Source organism: Notolabrus celidotus, chromosome 8, assembly GCF_009762535.1.
Source record: "Notolabrus celidotus isolate fNotCel1 chromosome 8, fNotCel1.pri, whole genome shotgun sequence".
Classification (NCBI taxonomy): domain Eukaryota; kingdom Metazoa; phylum Chordata; class Actinopteri; order Labriformes; family Labridae; genus Notolabrus; species Notolabrus celidotus.
In genome coordinates this window covers 15,885,456-15,902,091 of record NC_048279.1, presented here as the reverse complement: position 1 = coordinate 15,902,091, position 16,636 = coordinate 15,885,456, and the positions used below count along the sequence as shown (strand labels likewise).

The following is a 16,636-nucleotide window of genomic DNA, read 5'->3' as shown; positions in this document are numbered from 1 at the left end:
GGCTGACTTTGTATAATACTGTAATTTCAGGAAGAGTATTAGGGCCACTGAAAAAATAAAAAATAAATGAAGGTCCAATTTTCTTTTATTATTATTATTCCGAGAAAAAAGAGATTCTGACATTCAAGTCAGAATTCTGAGAAAAAAGTCAGAATTCCTTAATCTCAGAATTCTGCTTTTTTTTTCTCAGAATAATAATAATTAAAAAAAATGACCTTCATTTTATTTTTCAGTGGACCTAATCCTCTTGCGTAGCAATCAAAATGAAAATGTTAAAAATTAATATTAACCGGGTACACCAGTCTACCTCAGCTCCTCAGGCTGAGTGAATCACTAGCCGATCTCACCTTTGGATAAATCCAAGGAATGATAGTCGAGCGCAGATAAGAACAGAGGTTAGATGGAACATGGCTCTCTCCAGAGGTTTGAGATGCTGTCAAAGGGTTTTCTCTTGGATACCTGTGCTTATAATCACCTCGGTGGTGCTGTGGTCATACTACGCCTACGTATTTGAGCTATGTATATGTAAGTATGAAGAACTGTCTCCGTTTGTTGTGATTTTGATCGTTTTGCTGAAGTCTTCGCAGTTTGCCGCACAGCAGTGTTTACAGGACTATGGTTACAGACCGAGACGGAGCTAGCAAACTGTACGGATGTGGTTAAGGGTGTGTGCTTTTACTCGGTTAGCGTAAGTTTTGATCTTTTAAAGCGGGAAATATACAATCACTGAATGTAAATTGAACAGTATTCATACAGTGAGTACGTATTGTTGTACCTCTTAGCAACAACCTGTCCAACCGGCTAGTCGAGTTAGCCGACATACTTCATTTTCTTAAACACCATTAAGTGATAATGCAAACACTTTAAAACATTGCTAATAGCTCCTGGCTGATATTATAATCGTGCCATGTTCTGTTTTATCCACAGTCACAATCACCAATACATTAGAAAAAGGTAAGGGACCCTTCTCGTGTCAGTGCTACAAGCTGCTAGTCAATGCATTGTATTTTTTGTCATGGTGTTGTAAATTGTCGTGACTGTTGTTTTGTTCTTCTAGTGGCCTATCTACTGGTATTTCATGTCTGCTTTGTGATGTTCTCCTGGACTTACTGGAAGTCTATTTTTACCCCTCCTGCAACACCATGCAAAAAGGTATCCTGCACTGTTAAAGATGGCCACACTAAACAACATGTGATTTATTTTTTGCATAAGAAGATCTTATCTTGATCTGTCCTCATTGCTCTATAGTTTCAGCTGTCATACTCAGACAAACAAAGGTACGAGTTCGAAGAAAGGCCAGATGCTCAGAAGCAGATCCTGGTTGAGATCGCAAAGAAACTGCCCATTTTCAGTCGAGCACAATCTGGAGGTAAGTTGTCTGATGTTTCAAGACTTTTTTCCCCTTCAGTGCTCAACAGAAACCAGGAAGGTAGCTGATCTGCCGTCCGTCATCTCGCACGCAATCTGTGTGCGTTGAAAGCCAGTAGGCTAGGGCAATTAGCTCTGTGTGTGTCCCTGAGCATCCTCATACAGTGTAATCAGCCAATGTATCTCTTTCATTAGTGCTGATTGCTGAGACTAAGTTATAGGCTGCAGGAAGTATGTGAAGAGGGAGGGTCAGCTCAAATGTCGCTCATTCAACTGGCCATCCTCTTGTCTTTAGCTATCAGGTTCTGCGACCGCTGCCAGGTACTGAAGCCTGACCGCTGTCACCACTGCTCGGTTTGTGAAACGTAAGTCACTCTTTCCTCCTCAATCCATTCATCTGGAGAGACTTCTGCATTAGGCAAGGAGGTATTTGTTGGCCTCTGACTGTTGTGATAATTAGAAGGTGTTGCTTCGTTTGCACACCATGTCTCAGAAATGTTATCCTCCTAATCAGTCTAAGCAGCGGTTTACCCTAAGGAATATCAAAAATACCTATAAAGGAATTTTAAGTATGTTTGGACTGGAAGTCAATAAAGATATGAGAAATGGTATTCAGGTATCTACAGCTTTTTCTTAGCTGCTATATCGGCAAAAAAGCTTTTAAATTTTCAGCCCTGTTTATCTGGAATGATGTACAGAAGGACTTGAAACTGACACATCTTGCAACTCTGGGGGAATTCAAGTCAATCATAAAAGAGAGAGAAAAAAGCTCAATTGGATCTTGTGATTGCACTGTGTAATCATGTAACCATGTGACACTGTGACTGTATTTTATTTGTGTTGTTTTGTGTGCTTGTTGTGTGTTGTAACCTGTTTTGTGCCACCGTCTTGGCCAGGTCACTCTTGAAACAGAGGTTTTAAATATCAATGAGTCTTTTACCTAGTTAAATAAAAAATACAAAATAAAAGAAAGGTATTAAAATAAATGTTTAAAATGTGCTTTTCTTTTAAAGCTGCGTCTTGAAGATGGACCATCACTGTCCGTGGTGAGTAGTAACATACAGTAGCATACTGTTCAGCATGTTTCTGTCTTTGATATATAATTAAATCATTACTTTTATTCTGAAACAGTGTTTTTTTCCCCTTTAGGGTGAACAACTGCGTGGGCTTTTCAAACTACAAGTTCTTCCTCCTTTTTCTCTCTTACTCCATGATGTACTGTGTGTTCATTGCAGCAACAGTATTTCAGTATTTCCTCAAATTCTGGGAAGTGAGTAACAACAGTCTGAATTTTGTGTAATGCTCAGCATCTGATAATGGGTTCACAGGACACATTCAAGTCGCTCAAATCATTGCTTTTGTAGCACCAAAACTACGGACAACTAAAACCTTTGACGTAACAATTTGAAAGCCTACCATTTTGCTCAAGTTTCTTCTCCTCCTGTGTCTCTCTTTCTCTCAGGGGGAGTTGCCAAATGGGCCTGCAAAGTTCCATGTCCTCTTCCTCATGTTTGTGGCACTCATGTTCTTCGTCAGTCTCATGTTCCTCTTTGGCTACCACTGTTGGTTGGTGGCAAAGAACCGATCCACTTTAGGTGAGAATTTACATATTTGGAAACCTGTGTTGTTGGTCTATGTAGAAGTAAATGTGGAGGACGTAAGCATGAGATATTAATCTGACTTGCAATGGTTTACACTTTTCTAGAGGCCTTCTCAGCTCCAGTTTTTGTCGGTGGACCAGAAAGAAATGGCTTCAATGTTGGCATACGCAGAAACTTGCAGCAGGTATTCGGAGAGGATCGGAGACTGTGGTTCATTCCTGTCTTCACAAGGTGAATAAGATGCATGATAAGTGGATGTGGCTCCTCTTGCTCATTTTAAGAGATGCTGCTAATGTTGTATGTGAAATGTGCCTCTCTAGTATTAGCTCTGTTAAAAAAAAAAGTCGGTCTGCAGAGAAAAGTTCAGAGTAGTCATGAAGAAAACCTTCATAAAATAACACCAGGTAACTTTTTATAAATATCAGAATTCAAGCCCAAAGTCCATAAGTCAAAAGCCAGTATTAGGTTAAAATCAAACTACATATTGTTGCATTGTTTCAGCGTTATTCCAACTTCTATGTGTTCAGTGTAATGTCTTTTAAAAAATCCCTTCTAAAAAGCCACAGACCTATGACCTGGGCACTAGAAGTGAAATAATGCTAAGTCCTTTCCTCAATCCTGCAGTACTCTAAGACAGGAATCAAATAATGAACACCCGTAATCATTAACACAGTTCATTATATAATAAAACCACAGGGCATGTGTATAGTCTATTGGATGGACAATTGAGTTACAGTCGAGTTGCAGTTCATATTGTAGCATCAGATAAGAACAAGACATCAATTCAGAGATGGGATAAATGAACAGGACAACCTCATGACTGTGGTTCCTTGACTAGCTTCTTTTCCCCTTTTGTATGCATGTCAGCCAAGGGAATGGTCACTACTTCCCCTTGAAGAATCGCAGTTCTGAGTCCCACAACCCTTTACTAGCAAACGAGGACATGTGGGAGGAGTCTGAGGACGGCTCTGAGGAGGGAAGCCTGGGTGAGTTACTTGAACTCTGTAATACTTACTGATTCATATGTTCTCTGTAGTTATGAGAACATGAAAATTTGAACTGAAACGTTCTTCTTTGAGTGAAATTCATTCTTTATCTAAGATGAGTAATGTCTCACTATTTGCAATGTCAGATAGGGACAGAAACTGGATTAATATTTCCCAGCAGTAGTGGAAGATTCTAAAGAGTCTGACCTCAGAGAATGTGCTATATGTTTCACTCCTATAATATAGCATGCTTATCCATAGAATATATCTAATTAAGCTTTTGATAAAGTGTAGTGCCATCAGTTTGAATGGTGCAGATAAATGAGTTAGACTATATTTTAAATCAATGTGACTTGCTCCTCTGAGCTTCTGTTGGCACTGGAGATATGACAATCAAAAATGTGTTCCAAGTTAAACAAAGTCAACATGATTTGAAAGCTTTCCTTTTAATAGTTGAATGTAACTTTACTGTAACTTAAATAGAATTTGGAGGTTAGTTTAATGTAACACTATTTTCAAACTACTCTGAAGCTCCTGTGAGGAATATTCTGTTTGTCTGTTTTGGCAAGTCTTGTGGTAAAACAACAAAATAGTGTTTGATGATAAAAGTCCCGTGCTCTCTATAAAAATTAGAATAATCAAGGGATATATAGTCACTATACAATTAAATAGTAAGGAATATTTCCTGAGGGATTATTTTCTTAGTAAAAATAAATGTAGGCTGTTTTTTTTTAAGCGTGTTGTTAACCGTCTGGTCTGACACCTTCTCCCTCACAGCAATTACAGGCGTTAAAATTACACCGTGTATAGTGTTGTTTAGTCTTGTTGCTGTTGGCATCTTTTTTAATTTTCATAACTAGCTAGAAACTCCTTACAGGGGCTATACATTAAACACAAATAGAGTAGATGCACTGTACATTTTTAAACAATTTGGTAAAGGTTTAAACCGTGATAAGTACTATTACAATAATTATTACAATAGCTGCTGATGTTCATGCAACATCAGGTTTATTTTGGATAATTGTCTCATTTAATTTTCACTTGCAGTAAAAGGTGATCTCTTTACTTTTATCCCAGTTCAAGCAACACTTTGGATGCAGTTAGTCTGGATTCATATCATGAGCCTAATTTTTTTTATATACCTCTGTTTTCCAAAGACAAGTAGCTGGGCAAAGACCCCAAAACTATGAAATATTCTCTGGAGAAAGTCACCTTCAGCACAGACTAAAAGCAGTCCAGGACGACACTTTTATGATCTAGTGAGAAAAATACTGAGAAGTGATTGCTGGAGAGCAAAAAAGAAAAGTGATGTGCATTAAAACTTGTGTGTAGAAATATAGTTATCCAGAGGCTCTTATTTCCTTCTGCATAGTAGTTTGCTGTGTTTGAATTCTAACCATACCATTCTGCTGCCACCTGGTGGTCACATGCAACATAATGTTAAATACACATGAGCTAAATCGGTTTTATTTATGTCAATACATGCTAAAGTTTCCTTTTTTCCCTTTGATTCTAGTTGAGGACCAGGACCCCTCTGTTACCATAGAGATGGAGGAGTAGGAAGTTCATGTTTAGGACCACTTTAATTGGTGCAGAGGGTGTATATTAAATCAAACACACTGTGTACCACGAGGCACATGCATTCCAAATAATGCGGATGTTCATCTGAAAAATACAAACTGAGCGGGGGCCAAAGGTGTGGATTAAAACCTGTATTTGTATTATCATTGCCACTCCACGCCTGGTGCTTTACATAACAGTAACCAGTAGTATCATTTATCCTCTCCAGGAAGACAGTGTCTGTTTGATTTAGGAGAAAAAAAAACAACTTTGCAATATTACCTCGGAAAAAAAGGCAACTGTTGTTTAACATGGACTGGATTTGTCCCTCTGAGTATTCATCCCAAGGCACTGGCCTCTGTCCGTTTTTGAACCGTGTTAATTGAAGCCTCGTCTGGCTCTGTACCATTACTGTATATATTCTGTTTCAGAGCTGGGTTGTGAGTTTGAAGTGTTGCACCTTAGAGCTCAGTCTGTGGAGGGCTGCATCAAAACCTCACACCCTTAATGCTCCAGGGGGTCTCTTTTATCGACTCAGAAGTCTGGCCTGCACTGGGTTTGGCTCTTGCAGAATATTTAACATGAGATTTTACTTTACTTTTATTCATCAAACAGATTATCCAGCTTTTCCTGCGCCTTATAAATATATTTATTCTTGAGTTTGGGAGTTATTTCTCCTGAGAATGTATTCTGCATCCTGCTTGTGAGTACATTGTGCCATCATACATGGCACCTATTTATCTAAGAACCTCTCACACTTTGCTTTAGCAGTCATTAATAACGAGTTTAAATGCCATAACCATTATCTTGCAAGACAGGTGACAGGAAATGAACAATATGTTTGTGCATACATGCCTGAATGTCAGCCAGAGTATATTGTACATGCAAAAAAGGAAGAAGCTGGGGTTGGCAACTTTTAAAAAAAGCAGACAGGTATCAAATGGGAAGAATGCATGTGCTTGTGCAGGGTGAGTCCACCAGAGGTGTTGTGAAGAGGAGCGAAGATCATCGTTCAACATGTCCAAACACCTTATCTTCTTGTGCAACTACCTAGCTTACTAGCTTTGTGAGGACACTGACATGTGCTCCAAGGCAGGTAGATACAGAGACAGACAGGTAGAATATCCGGCTGCTTTGTTTCTGTTAACACAGGATGGATTTTTGTTTCCTGTCTTGCAACAACCACAGATGCAGGATAATTTCCTATTTTTTTTGTCTGAGTATTTATTCAACAGATTATATGAAAACAAATTGCCTACCCTTGCTTTAAATAACATTTTAGTCATATCCTGAATATATAGAATATCATTAATAAAATGCTTTTTGCTGTATTGTTACATTTTTTAAATGCAGTAATAACCTAAAAGAAATTTTATGGTCTGGGATGCTGTGCGAGACATACTGTGATATTTTTAAAAAAATACCCATACAATCGCTTTTCCAAAAATATTCCTCATCCTCAGCACATTTACACTTTTGTGTGGATGTAAAGTAAAAGGAAATGATGTAGATCAGCTTTCTTTTTAGAGAGGACATAGTCTTCTTAGTCTGTTTCCTTTTCAGATCTTTTTAAATACTGTACATATATTTAATCTGATCTTCATCCACTGGTTGGTATGGATCAGCTATCCTTTGCAAAATACTCTAAATGTTTTCTACTGGTGTTTCTGTTTTTTGAGATTTTTCATTTGGGTTATGGACTTGTGTATATAGCCAGTGTACATGTAAGTACACCTTGTTATTCAGTACGAGTCAAAAGTTGGGCCTTCAAGCATCAAATCTTGATGCTGTTTAATCTTGACGCTTTTAACTTGCTTCCTCAGATCTGTTTTCTACTGTGTTGGGTAAGCCAAATCAAATGCTGCTCATGCCTGAGAAATACTTAACATACATATGTCACTTATTGATTAAACCCATGTGTCGTTTTTATCCGAGGTATGAGTCCATGTTTGAAAGCATGTATAAATGTTAGGAAATATGTGGGTTTTGAGTGTCTCTTGTAGTCTTGTGTCTATTTATTGTTGCAATGTTTAACTTTTTCCCTGTGTATTTTGTTTACTGATTCATAACTGCTGCAGGCAGTGTCTGTATATTTTGTTCCATTAAGTGACACTTGAAATAAACTATTGAAGCAATGCGCTCTTATCAAAAGGTAAGATATTTATAAAATGTGAGGATGACAAATTATTCCCCGTTTGCAGACAGGAGTGAATATTTTTCTGAGCACACAGTTTGTTCCCTTATGAACTGTCTTTGGAGTATGTGATTGTGTCGCTTCTCATCTTCAAAACCTCTGAACCATTCAAAGGACTGAAACCATCTCATCTGCAGTTTTGTCTGTTAACAAATATAAACTTTTTATTTTCCATCATTTATTGTAACATGCAAATAAAATGATCCAAGTTGAACCCTTTATATTGTTCAGAGTATTTCTCTCTTTTGCAGGAGTATGCGGCAGCAAAAACACGTAAATAAATACAATCCATCAGATTATATCAGTTAGGGAACTTTGGAGATAATGTAGCAGTATTTGGCACAACAAGGAGAACATGAGACATTTAAATAAACAACACAAAATATACTTAAAAGCAAATTTCAGATCATGTTCCTCAGGTTGTTGTCAGTTTAGTCGGTGCCAAAGTACCTCTGCCCGAAATGTGTAGGAGCCACTGGATGAACCTCCGTTGTCAGGATGGTGATGTCTGGAAACTCTTGGATTATAGAATTAGCACCTAGGAGACATTTAAAGCCGTTACACCTAGAGTCATAAAGTCAATGACATATTCAGCATTATTGCAGCTTTAAAGGTAAAATAGTGGTTGGATTTAATGCAGCTGGGGAAAATTACTCTCTAGTTAACATGAAAAGTACAAATGTGCTTCTAGAGGATGATTCCTGTTTTGTTTTCAATGTGTTCATCACAAGGTATTCTTGAACTACCTCAGTCTTTTCATCCAATGCCCATCAGCCTCAGCTGTACATCACTGCAGCTCAGCCTAACCACCCTTGAAGCTGATGATGTACTTTTATGATGGTTGAAGTCCATTTCAATACATTTCTAAATGCTGGACATGAAAGCGATGTACTTCAGCAAATTGCCAACACACACGTACACGCGTGCATGCGCGCGTATACACTGACATGCAGATCTCTCTCTAAGGATATAGCATAGTTATAAAATTGAAAATTTAAGCCTTTTGGAATAAGTAAAAATACAAGAAACCAAAATTGAACAATTGTGTGGTTAGTGTGCAAACATACAAACTCAGAATTGTAACTGATGGTGTCCTTATTATTCAGACATGTCCAACAATGATATCGTCGTCAGTATCCTCTGGGCTTACTAACACTGACTAAAATATAAATATGTATCAATCATCAGTTTGAGTTTGTCTGAGGGGGGGTGTCAACTAATGACAATAGATCTACTAAAATCAGCAGGCTTTATTCTCCAAAGAGATTATTCACATTTTTTTTCTTATAAAACACAGTTTTCATGTTTCAATTGAGGAATTTCAGAAGTAGAAACTGAGATGAATTAGCAGTATTCATAAAAAGGTTATAGAGTGAACAAAATAACTATGTTTTTCAGTGAAATTATGAAGATCTCATTTCATTTCCATGGTCATCATGTGAGTAGAAAACCACAGTAACAAGCTTATTCGCTCCTTCATTCCCTGATTTAAACCCATTGTTGCAGAGTAGTGCTGCTAGACAGCATTATGGTTGCCAGGCACGTTTAGTACAAAGACAATGACACAGCAGGAACAGGAGTGAAGAGAAGATTGCAGACTGAGTATGTGATCTGGTGGGTAAACAAAAGTAAATGGGTGTCAGTGATGTGTCTGACGTGGCGTACCATGAGGCGTAGAGAAGAGGCTGAGGAGGATGATATGTCTGGGCTGGACTCCGTGCTCTATCAGCACCCTCACCGCCTCGATCACGGTGTTCCCTGTACCTGCAGACACACAGCACCAAATGTTCAGCTCACATTGTGTCACATTATTTAAAATTCATCAGGTAAATAATGCAGCAGATCTCTTTATTCAGAAGTAACCGTTGTATATTTCTAGTGCGTTATGTTAGCACCTGAAAAGAGTTCTAAGCTGAAAGCTAATTGATCTGCCCTTCAGTCTGAATGCTTGACAGGCTTTAATTTTTGACCCTGTTAGGATGCATTAGTGTAACCATATGATCCATCACTCTGACATTCTAACACATACCTTCAATGTGGCTCGGTCTCCATCATATTTCTTCAGAAAAATGCTGCTTTGTGACATCGGCAGACCGGGCTATTAAGATACTATTTTTGTTGTCCCTTATTATGCTATTCAGCAGCCTGGTGGCCATCTCCTAGGCAGTGTATAATTTCCCCCATGAGTGCTATAATTATCAGAACAGTGTGAATGGGCTGCCCTGATGTGGAAATGTGGACTTGGTGCTGAAGGTCAACTCAAGAGAGATTTCTCAGAATGAATAAATACATGAAACTGATTTTACATTTGCACAAAAATAGACAGCTCTTGACATTTACGAGCTACCAAGGGCAACACGCAGGAGTCGTCTGTGAGATAAACTCTGTTACTTACTGAGGATGGGGTACATGAGCAGCACTTTTCTTCTATACACATCTGGGGGGAATTTGGCGTAATACACCTTGGCTTTCTGTGTCTCCTCGTCACTCTGGATGAGGATCTTGCCAATTCGGATGGAGCGGCAGCAATCCCGGAGGCCCTGCTCCATAGCCTCACCTGTGCCACAGAAAACAAGTAAAATAAAAATGCTGTTTAGTAAGATGTCAAAACAGCGATGCTCCCTGATGGAGTCTTTTTTATTTTTATTGTCCTTCTTGCTTCTTCTTTTTGTAAATTCTCTGCCTTGAACAAACCCTTCAAATTGCCAGCTGTGTAGCAAATTCCACTCAACACTTGTGCACGTTCAGTGACACTCATTAACCTCAGTGTGGCGCTGTAACAATCAAGTTTATGTTTTTTGCAATCAATAAGAGAACAGCTGGGCATAGAGTCAGTTCATCATTTCCATCTCTGCAATCAGCCACTTCCTTTCTCTAAAGGGCGAGCACTACGGATGTCAAATCTTTCAATTCTTCTGCTGAATTTTTCCTTAAGTCTTTTTCTTTCTTTTTAAAGATCTGTGAAATTCTGGGCCAATCAACCCAAAACTTAGACAGGTACATCTACAGATTTCTGACTTTAAATTGTAAAAAAATATGTAATATATAAGTGTGTTTTTTTGTCAAATAGCTGCAACTAATAGCTGTCATGCCAGTCCTCTTAACTGGAGATCAGATGCAACATAAAATATTTCTGAAAGTGGATTTGTATACCTTAACAGCACTTCAGCATATAGTAATGACTTTAACAAATACTCTTGATGATAATCATTGTTTTTCTTCTAGCAACTAGGTAGGAAACAAATATTTGAATGCCTCAAAGACTCTTATGCAGTTGTCATTTCTGTTTGCAACTATTTTAGCTGTATTCATTTACTCTTTAGAGCCAGTGTTACTCTTTTCAGTTCTGATGAACAAAATAATCTGCCATAAATTGCAATGAGACAAAAAGCCCATGTCCAATAAAATCTATTAAAGGCCAAAGGGCCTTTAACAAAATATTTGTATAATACTTATTAGTGGGCGGCGTATCGATTCTTTGGTATCGATATATCGATTATCACACACTACTCATTTGAGTATCAATTACTCGAATACAATATTGATACTAATTAATAAATGCGAAATAAAAGCGCATGTGTCACTTCTGATTCCTTTAGGGTAACTTACTCCAAAGTTTTGTACCGAAGAGGCTGTTTTAAGCTTTCCACTCAGATAATTTCAATAAAGGATGTTAATTATTTATGTGTTTTTCTAAATTTATTTCATCGTTTAAAAAAAGGCCACCAAAGAATTTGCATATTAAAGTTGTTAAATGAACAGTATTTGTCATAGGAGTTGTCTTTCAAGCATTGCATTTATTGTTATTTTTTAAATCACTGAAAGTACCAGCATCGGTATCAGGTATCGAGTAAATTGCCAAAAAAGTATTCTGTATCGTATTGAATCCTAAAAGTGGGGTATCACCCAGCACTAATACTTATACAGTTTTTTTTTATTGTTTCCAGTTTGTTTTGTACATCCTGAACATTGTGATAACAATACCTTATCACCATTTTGACTTAAAATAGTGATAACGCTGTGGTATTGAAATCTGTTTCATGTGACAAGGAAATAGTTATAAAATCAATAAAATACGTAGGAAATTGTGTTTGTCCCTGAACAAAAACTGAACTATGTGCTGAAGTCCACACAGCCTGCCACTCTGCAAACATACAGAGTACAACATACAACAGGAAAAGTGCACTGTAAAAAGGGTTAATTTAATCTTCTAAGCATGAACCAAAAAATAATATTTTGTGCCTTTGTCATAGAGATGTCGCTCAAAATATCACACAAAAACCCCAATACACACAAGGGGATTTTTTTTTCTAGCATTAACCTCACACATTACCAACTATCTCACTATAAACACAGGTGCGACACATCACAGCTTTGCATCATTTAACATCCTGTGAACCTGCTGACTTCAACAGATTTTGAAGTTCAGTTTCAGAAACAGGGCCACACTGTATCCTGACATGTTGCTCAACATCAACCCTCAACAATTTATGACAAGATGGCACCATATTGTGAACATAAACTTTAATAATCAATACCTCTATGTAATATCTTGGGTCATAAACTGCTTGTGTGGGTTGTATTTGGGATGTATTATTTGGGCTATGATCTGTTTACTTTAGAGTTTATGCTCCGGCATCACTGAAGCAGTAGAATTAAACCGGTGTTTCACCTGACAGGGATGACAGTCTTATTTAATCACAAGGGGAAAGAAAGAGTCTCTTCTGCTGACTGCGATGCCTTCAGAGCACATTCTCTGCTAAGTACAAGATTGTACCCATCAATGCCAAATGTAAAATAAGTCTCTTATACTATTCAATCTAAAAATGATCAAGCATTCTCACCAAGAGAAACAAAAAAGTCTGACCTAATGAATATGTGCAGAACAGAATGTACAGTACCACTGCACCATCTGCAGAAATTACATATGCATGGAAGACATAATAAGAGTCTAATTTGGCAGGTGAGCTATTGAAGGTTTAACTTACCACTCCTCATTATGCTGACTCCACAGTTGCCTCTTTCAAACTTGACACCTTCATACTTGTACCCTGAGGGGGGAAACAAAGCAAGAACATTGACAAATGTAGCTGCTGGGAACAAGCCCACTCAGTCATACACGCTGGAGGTAAAACACTGGATTGAATCCCTGTGTAGAATTTATTTTAGCATTAACGTGATAAAAATAAGTTATCTGGTTCTAAACGTTGATTTCTGTTATTAGAGAAGGAAAGTCTTGCCTGTTGGCGTGGTCACAGTGCACTCTGAGTAAGGCAGCTGATTCAAACCCTCTTCAACTACCAGTCTGATCTGTTTTTGGATGAAGAAGAAGAAGCTTAAGACTCGTAGCTTTTTAAAAGACACATACAGGATGCAGTAGTCAGCTATGATCTTACCAGTCGGTCAGCACAAAACACAAAGTCTCCTCTGCTGGTCGTTCTGAAAATATGAAAACAAACATTTGAGTAGGAAGTTCAGAGGAGACTTTTCACAAGAGATGCACCAAATCCACTTTACTCCCCGTTATGATCATAATGATGATTACGTATTTTGTCTCCTGCTCATTTTCCCATCCATGGCTCCTTTGGATGTCTTGATGGACATGTGGCTGCCAGCTAGAGGTAACTTCAACTACTCAGGACACTGAACATGACCTTCTAAGTTTAAGTCCAAATATGGTTCTTTCTGGCTCAGATGTCACAACCTGACTGCTAAACGTTATGCTACAAAATAGTGTCCACAAACCAATAAGTAATGCCACTGTGGTTAAATCCACCTTCTTTATATAGTCTTTAGTTAAAATGCATAAATCTAAGCTATAAGCAGGCACTGGGCACTGATTTTACATGACTGAATAATCACTTATGATTTAAAGTCTTACCCATACTGTGTGGAACTGCTTGGGGTAATTCGTCTTTGTCAGGTTAAATTAGGCTGTAACAACACAGATCCACTTAACAATGAGTGGTGATTTTCATACAGCGACACCATGTGAATGTGAATGCAAAATTTCAATTGCATTATCATGAAGGGTTCATAAAAATGTGTAGGAATAAATATGTTTCTGTGTTTATCCTTGTGTCATTTAATTTCCTATAGTATCTCTACCAGAGGTGGGAGAAAGTCATTGTTTTGCAAGTCCCTCAAGTAAGTCTCAAGTCTTTAATCCCAAGTCCAAGTCAAGTCTCAAGTCAAGACAAGACATGTCGAGTCAAGTGCGAAGTCATAGGCTTGAAATTTTTGAGTCCTTACAAGTCATAAGCACTGTTTACCAAATAAAATGCCATTTTAACAATGTAACAATCTATTGAATTTGACAAATACAATGAATGCATTTTGAATTGTTTTATTCTTTAAATAAAATAAAACCAGTGTGACAAGACTTAGTCACAGAAAAAGAGGAAAATGGTCTTCATTCGGTGTTCTACAGGTAGAAAACTCAAATAAGACCAGTGCGAGTGACAGAACTTAACCTCAAAGAAAAAGAGTGCTGAGATAGCATTCAGGATATAATCAGTGCTAAGCGGTGCAACAACAAATTAACCTCTGGAGACGTTGTACAGTCATTTTAACTCATCTAATGCTCAAAATCTCAAGTCTTTTCAAGTCATCAGAATAAAGTCCGAGTCAAGTCCCGAGTCATTGATGCCAAAGTCCAAGTCGAGTTCCAAGTCTTTGATGATATTTTCAAGTCAAGTCCAAAGTCATCAAAATTGTGACTCAAGTCTGACTTGAGTTAAAGTCATGTGACTCGAGTCCAAACCTCTGGTATCTACCATGTAAGTAGTTTCAAGGGTTGAGAAAAGGTTTTGGTTCACACTTCTTCATGGTATCATCTAGGGATGCACTGATCCTACGTTTTAGGTCCCGATACCGATACTGATACCAATACCAATACCTGGGCTTTGGTATCTGCCAATACTGATACTGATCCGATCCGATCCCTGTATTGATTTAACAATCTCTATTCCTTAATGTGAGGATATAATCATGTTTTGGCAACTTCAGGCTTTTCTGACTTTGAAAACCAAAATAAAATGAACATTTTTAAACTGACAGTATCATTATTCAAGAGATTATAAATGTGTACCAGCAGTTTGGTGAGTAAATCTTCATAACCAACAGATATAACAATTCAGCTATAAACCGAAGCAGTGGATAAGATGAATTAAATATTTTGTATAAAAAAACTGCTTCAAATGAGAAAATAAAACATACGTCCAAGTAGTGTTTCCATAGTGGAGAACCCTGGCGGAGGAAAACAGGGCAGCTACCTGCTGTGGGCGGACAGGATACAGGAGAGCAAGACTGAACACACTGGTGAAGAAGGCCAGCTCAGTCCTGGACCCTGTGGAGGTGGTGGTTGACAGGAGGATTATGGCCAATCTGTCGTCTTTGATGAACATTTCTTTGTTTTTTAGATATATATTCTGATAGATTAGATATAATTTGACATAGAGTGGTCTAGACCTCCTATGTTTGTAAAAGCGTCTTCAGATAACGTTTGTTGTGATTTGGCGCTATACAAATAAAGATTGATTGATGATTGAGTGATTGATAGTGTTTCCCACAGAATGACCTGTACCTGTGGCAGGGAGGAGGGATATTAAAATCTGAACTATATATTGGCCCCTTGTTGCCGATATCCAAACTAGCTTTTTGAGTCCGATCTGGCCGATATCCGATACCAGGATCGGATCAGTGCATCCCTAGTATCACCTTTACTTCCCCTGCTTGCTTGAATGAGATCTTCACTTTCGGGTTGTGAAGTTTAATACATGTGAAGTAATTAAAACTCTTTCCGTCAAATATCCCCAAATTTCAGCTGGACACATTCTGCACTGATGTACACCTTTGGACATCTTGAGGAATGTTTGGCTGCACAGCATGAGTTTGCAGGACAATGGAATTGAAGAGGTGGAGAACAGGATCAGCCAAATACGAGGTCAGCTTCATTGCCTATACAGACATCAGACTTGTTCATCACTACTTTCACAAACCAAACATCATACAGATTCAAAATTAGGGTTGCCTGAACCTAGACAGCTTAAAATTGATTAAAGCAGTTATAAGAGCTTCTCCAACAACTGTAGCTACATGAAATGTACACTGCAGCCTAGAAGTAATGCTATAAATGGGTTGAATCTGAGGTATGGAGATTTGTACTGGTCTGCATGCTGAGATAGAAGAGAAGGGACTCACTTGTCTCTGATTATAGTCTGCAACTCTCGGATCTGGTCATTCAGAGGGAGCAGTTTAAGCTGAGGGAGTCCAATGTTATCCTGGCTGTCATGCTGTATGGTGACATCAGAGGGTTCAGAGTTGGACAGCACTGCAGGCACAGTGCTGCTGTTTGCAAATCGTACTTGCTTCATAGGGTGCTCCTGGCCACTGTTGATACTGTTCAGTTGCTGATTGTGGCATGGCATCCTGAGTACGAGATCAAAGTGTTTTTTTGTCTAAAAAAATATATGTTACAGCCAGATGGCGTTTCTTGACCGAGCGACCCACTTACTGCCTACTTGCCCGCTGCCTGACAAAGAAGACAACGTGTTCTTCCTTTAGCCTCGCCTGCTGTTTTGAAGTTAAATTCTCCTTTTCACGCGGGGACCTAACACAGGCTGTCCATTAGGACCTCGTTTACAACCCTTCAGGCATTAAATCACGTCGTGTTGATAGCAAACTAACCTGTGATCAATCCAGAGAAATGCTAATAACAAGTAAAGCCGCTCGCTTGCTAGCTGTGTGACACTGACAGCGTCGCAGTAGACCGGATATGACGTAGTTCCCGGCGATGGAGATGGGATTTATGGCTCTTTGAAGGGAACCGGATCTTGAGGAGCCGTTCCTCTCAAAGAGCCGTTCAAAAAACTCTTTGGCTCATTGTTATATTTATTTATTTTTTAGAAGTCATCCAGGGGTAACTC

General features: G+C 38.4%; 2 protein-coding genes across 6 annotated transcripts; one reads left to right on the top strand and one right to left on the bottom strand.

Moving 5' to 3' along the window:
• The first annotated feature begins 360 nt into the window (after positions 1-360).
• On the top strand, positions 361-7,928 carry zdhhc15b (zinc finger DHHC-type palmitoyltransferase 15b). Of its 2 annotated transcripts, none has more exons than XM_034689521.1 (11): positions 361-525; positions 928-954; positions 1,058-1,152; positions 1,249-1,369; positions 1,664-1,733; positions 2,382-2,414; positions 2,518-2,638; positions 2,831-2,963; positions 3,074-3,200; positions 3,837-3,955; positions 5,472-7,928. In XM_034689521.1, exons 1-11 carry the CDS (start codon positions 408-410, stop codon positions 5,513-5,515), a joined length of 1,008 nt encoding a protein of 335 aa, XP_034545412.1. In that variant the 5' UTR covers positions 361-407; the 3' UTR covers positions 5,516-7,928. The 2 variants fall into 2 exon arrangements, with proteins under 2 accessions (XP_034545412.1, XP_034545413.1); XM_034689522.1 differs by lacking the exon at positions 361-525 and adding an exon at positions 592-688.
• uprt (uracil phosphoribosyltransferase (FUR1) homolog (S. cerevisiae)) lies at positions 7,842-16,500 on the bottom strand. Of its 4 annotated transcripts, none has more exons than XM_034689526.1 (9): positions 16,225-16,500; positions 16,076-16,139; positions 15,912-16,003; positions 13,106-13,148; positions 12,950-13,019; positions 12,698-12,760; positions 10,105-10,266; positions 9,375-9,473; positions 7,842-8,247 (listed from the first exon to the last, which is right to left on the bottom strand). In XM_034689526.1, the coding sequence occupies exons 2-9, from the start codon at positions 16,136-16,138 to the stop codon at positions 8,141-8,143; spliced, it is 699 nt and encodes a 232-aa protein (XP_034545417.1). In that variant the 5' UTR covers position 16,139; positions 16,225-16,500; the 3' UTR covers positions 7,842-8,140. The 4 variants fall into 4 exon arrangements, with proteins under 4 accessions (XP_034545417.1, XP_034545418.1, XP_034545416.1 ...); XM_034689527.1 differs by having other exon boundaries at positions 16,398-16,477; XM_034689525.1 differs by having other exon boundaries at positions 15,912-16,139.
• Positions 16,501-16,636: the final 136 nt, after the last annotated feature.

Coding starts and splice junctions, on each gene's coding strand:
- uprt (XM_034689525.1), bottom strand. CDS start 16,138: ATGCCATGCCACAATCAGCAACTGAACAGTATCAACAGTGGCCAGGAG. Junction 13,149..15,911: donor CAGACTATAATCAGAGACAA/GTGAGTCCCTTC, acceptor TCATATTTTCAG/AACGACCAGCAGAGGAGACT. Junction 9,474..10,104: donor GCTCATGTACCCCATCCTCA/GTAAGTAACAGA, acceptor GTGTGTCTGCAG/GTACAGGGAACACCGTGATC.
- zdhhc15b (XM_034689521.1), top strand. CDS start 408: ATGGCTCTCTCCAGAGGTTTGAGATGCTGTCAAAGGGTTTTCTCTTGG. Junction 526..927: donor CGTATTTGAGCTATGTATAT/GTAAGTATGAAG, acceptor TTTTATCCACAG/TCACAATCACCAATACATTA. Junction 1,734..2,381: donor CACTGCTCGGTTTGTGAAAC/GTAAGTCACTCT, acceptor TTTCTTTTAAAG/CTGCGTCTTGAAGATGGACC.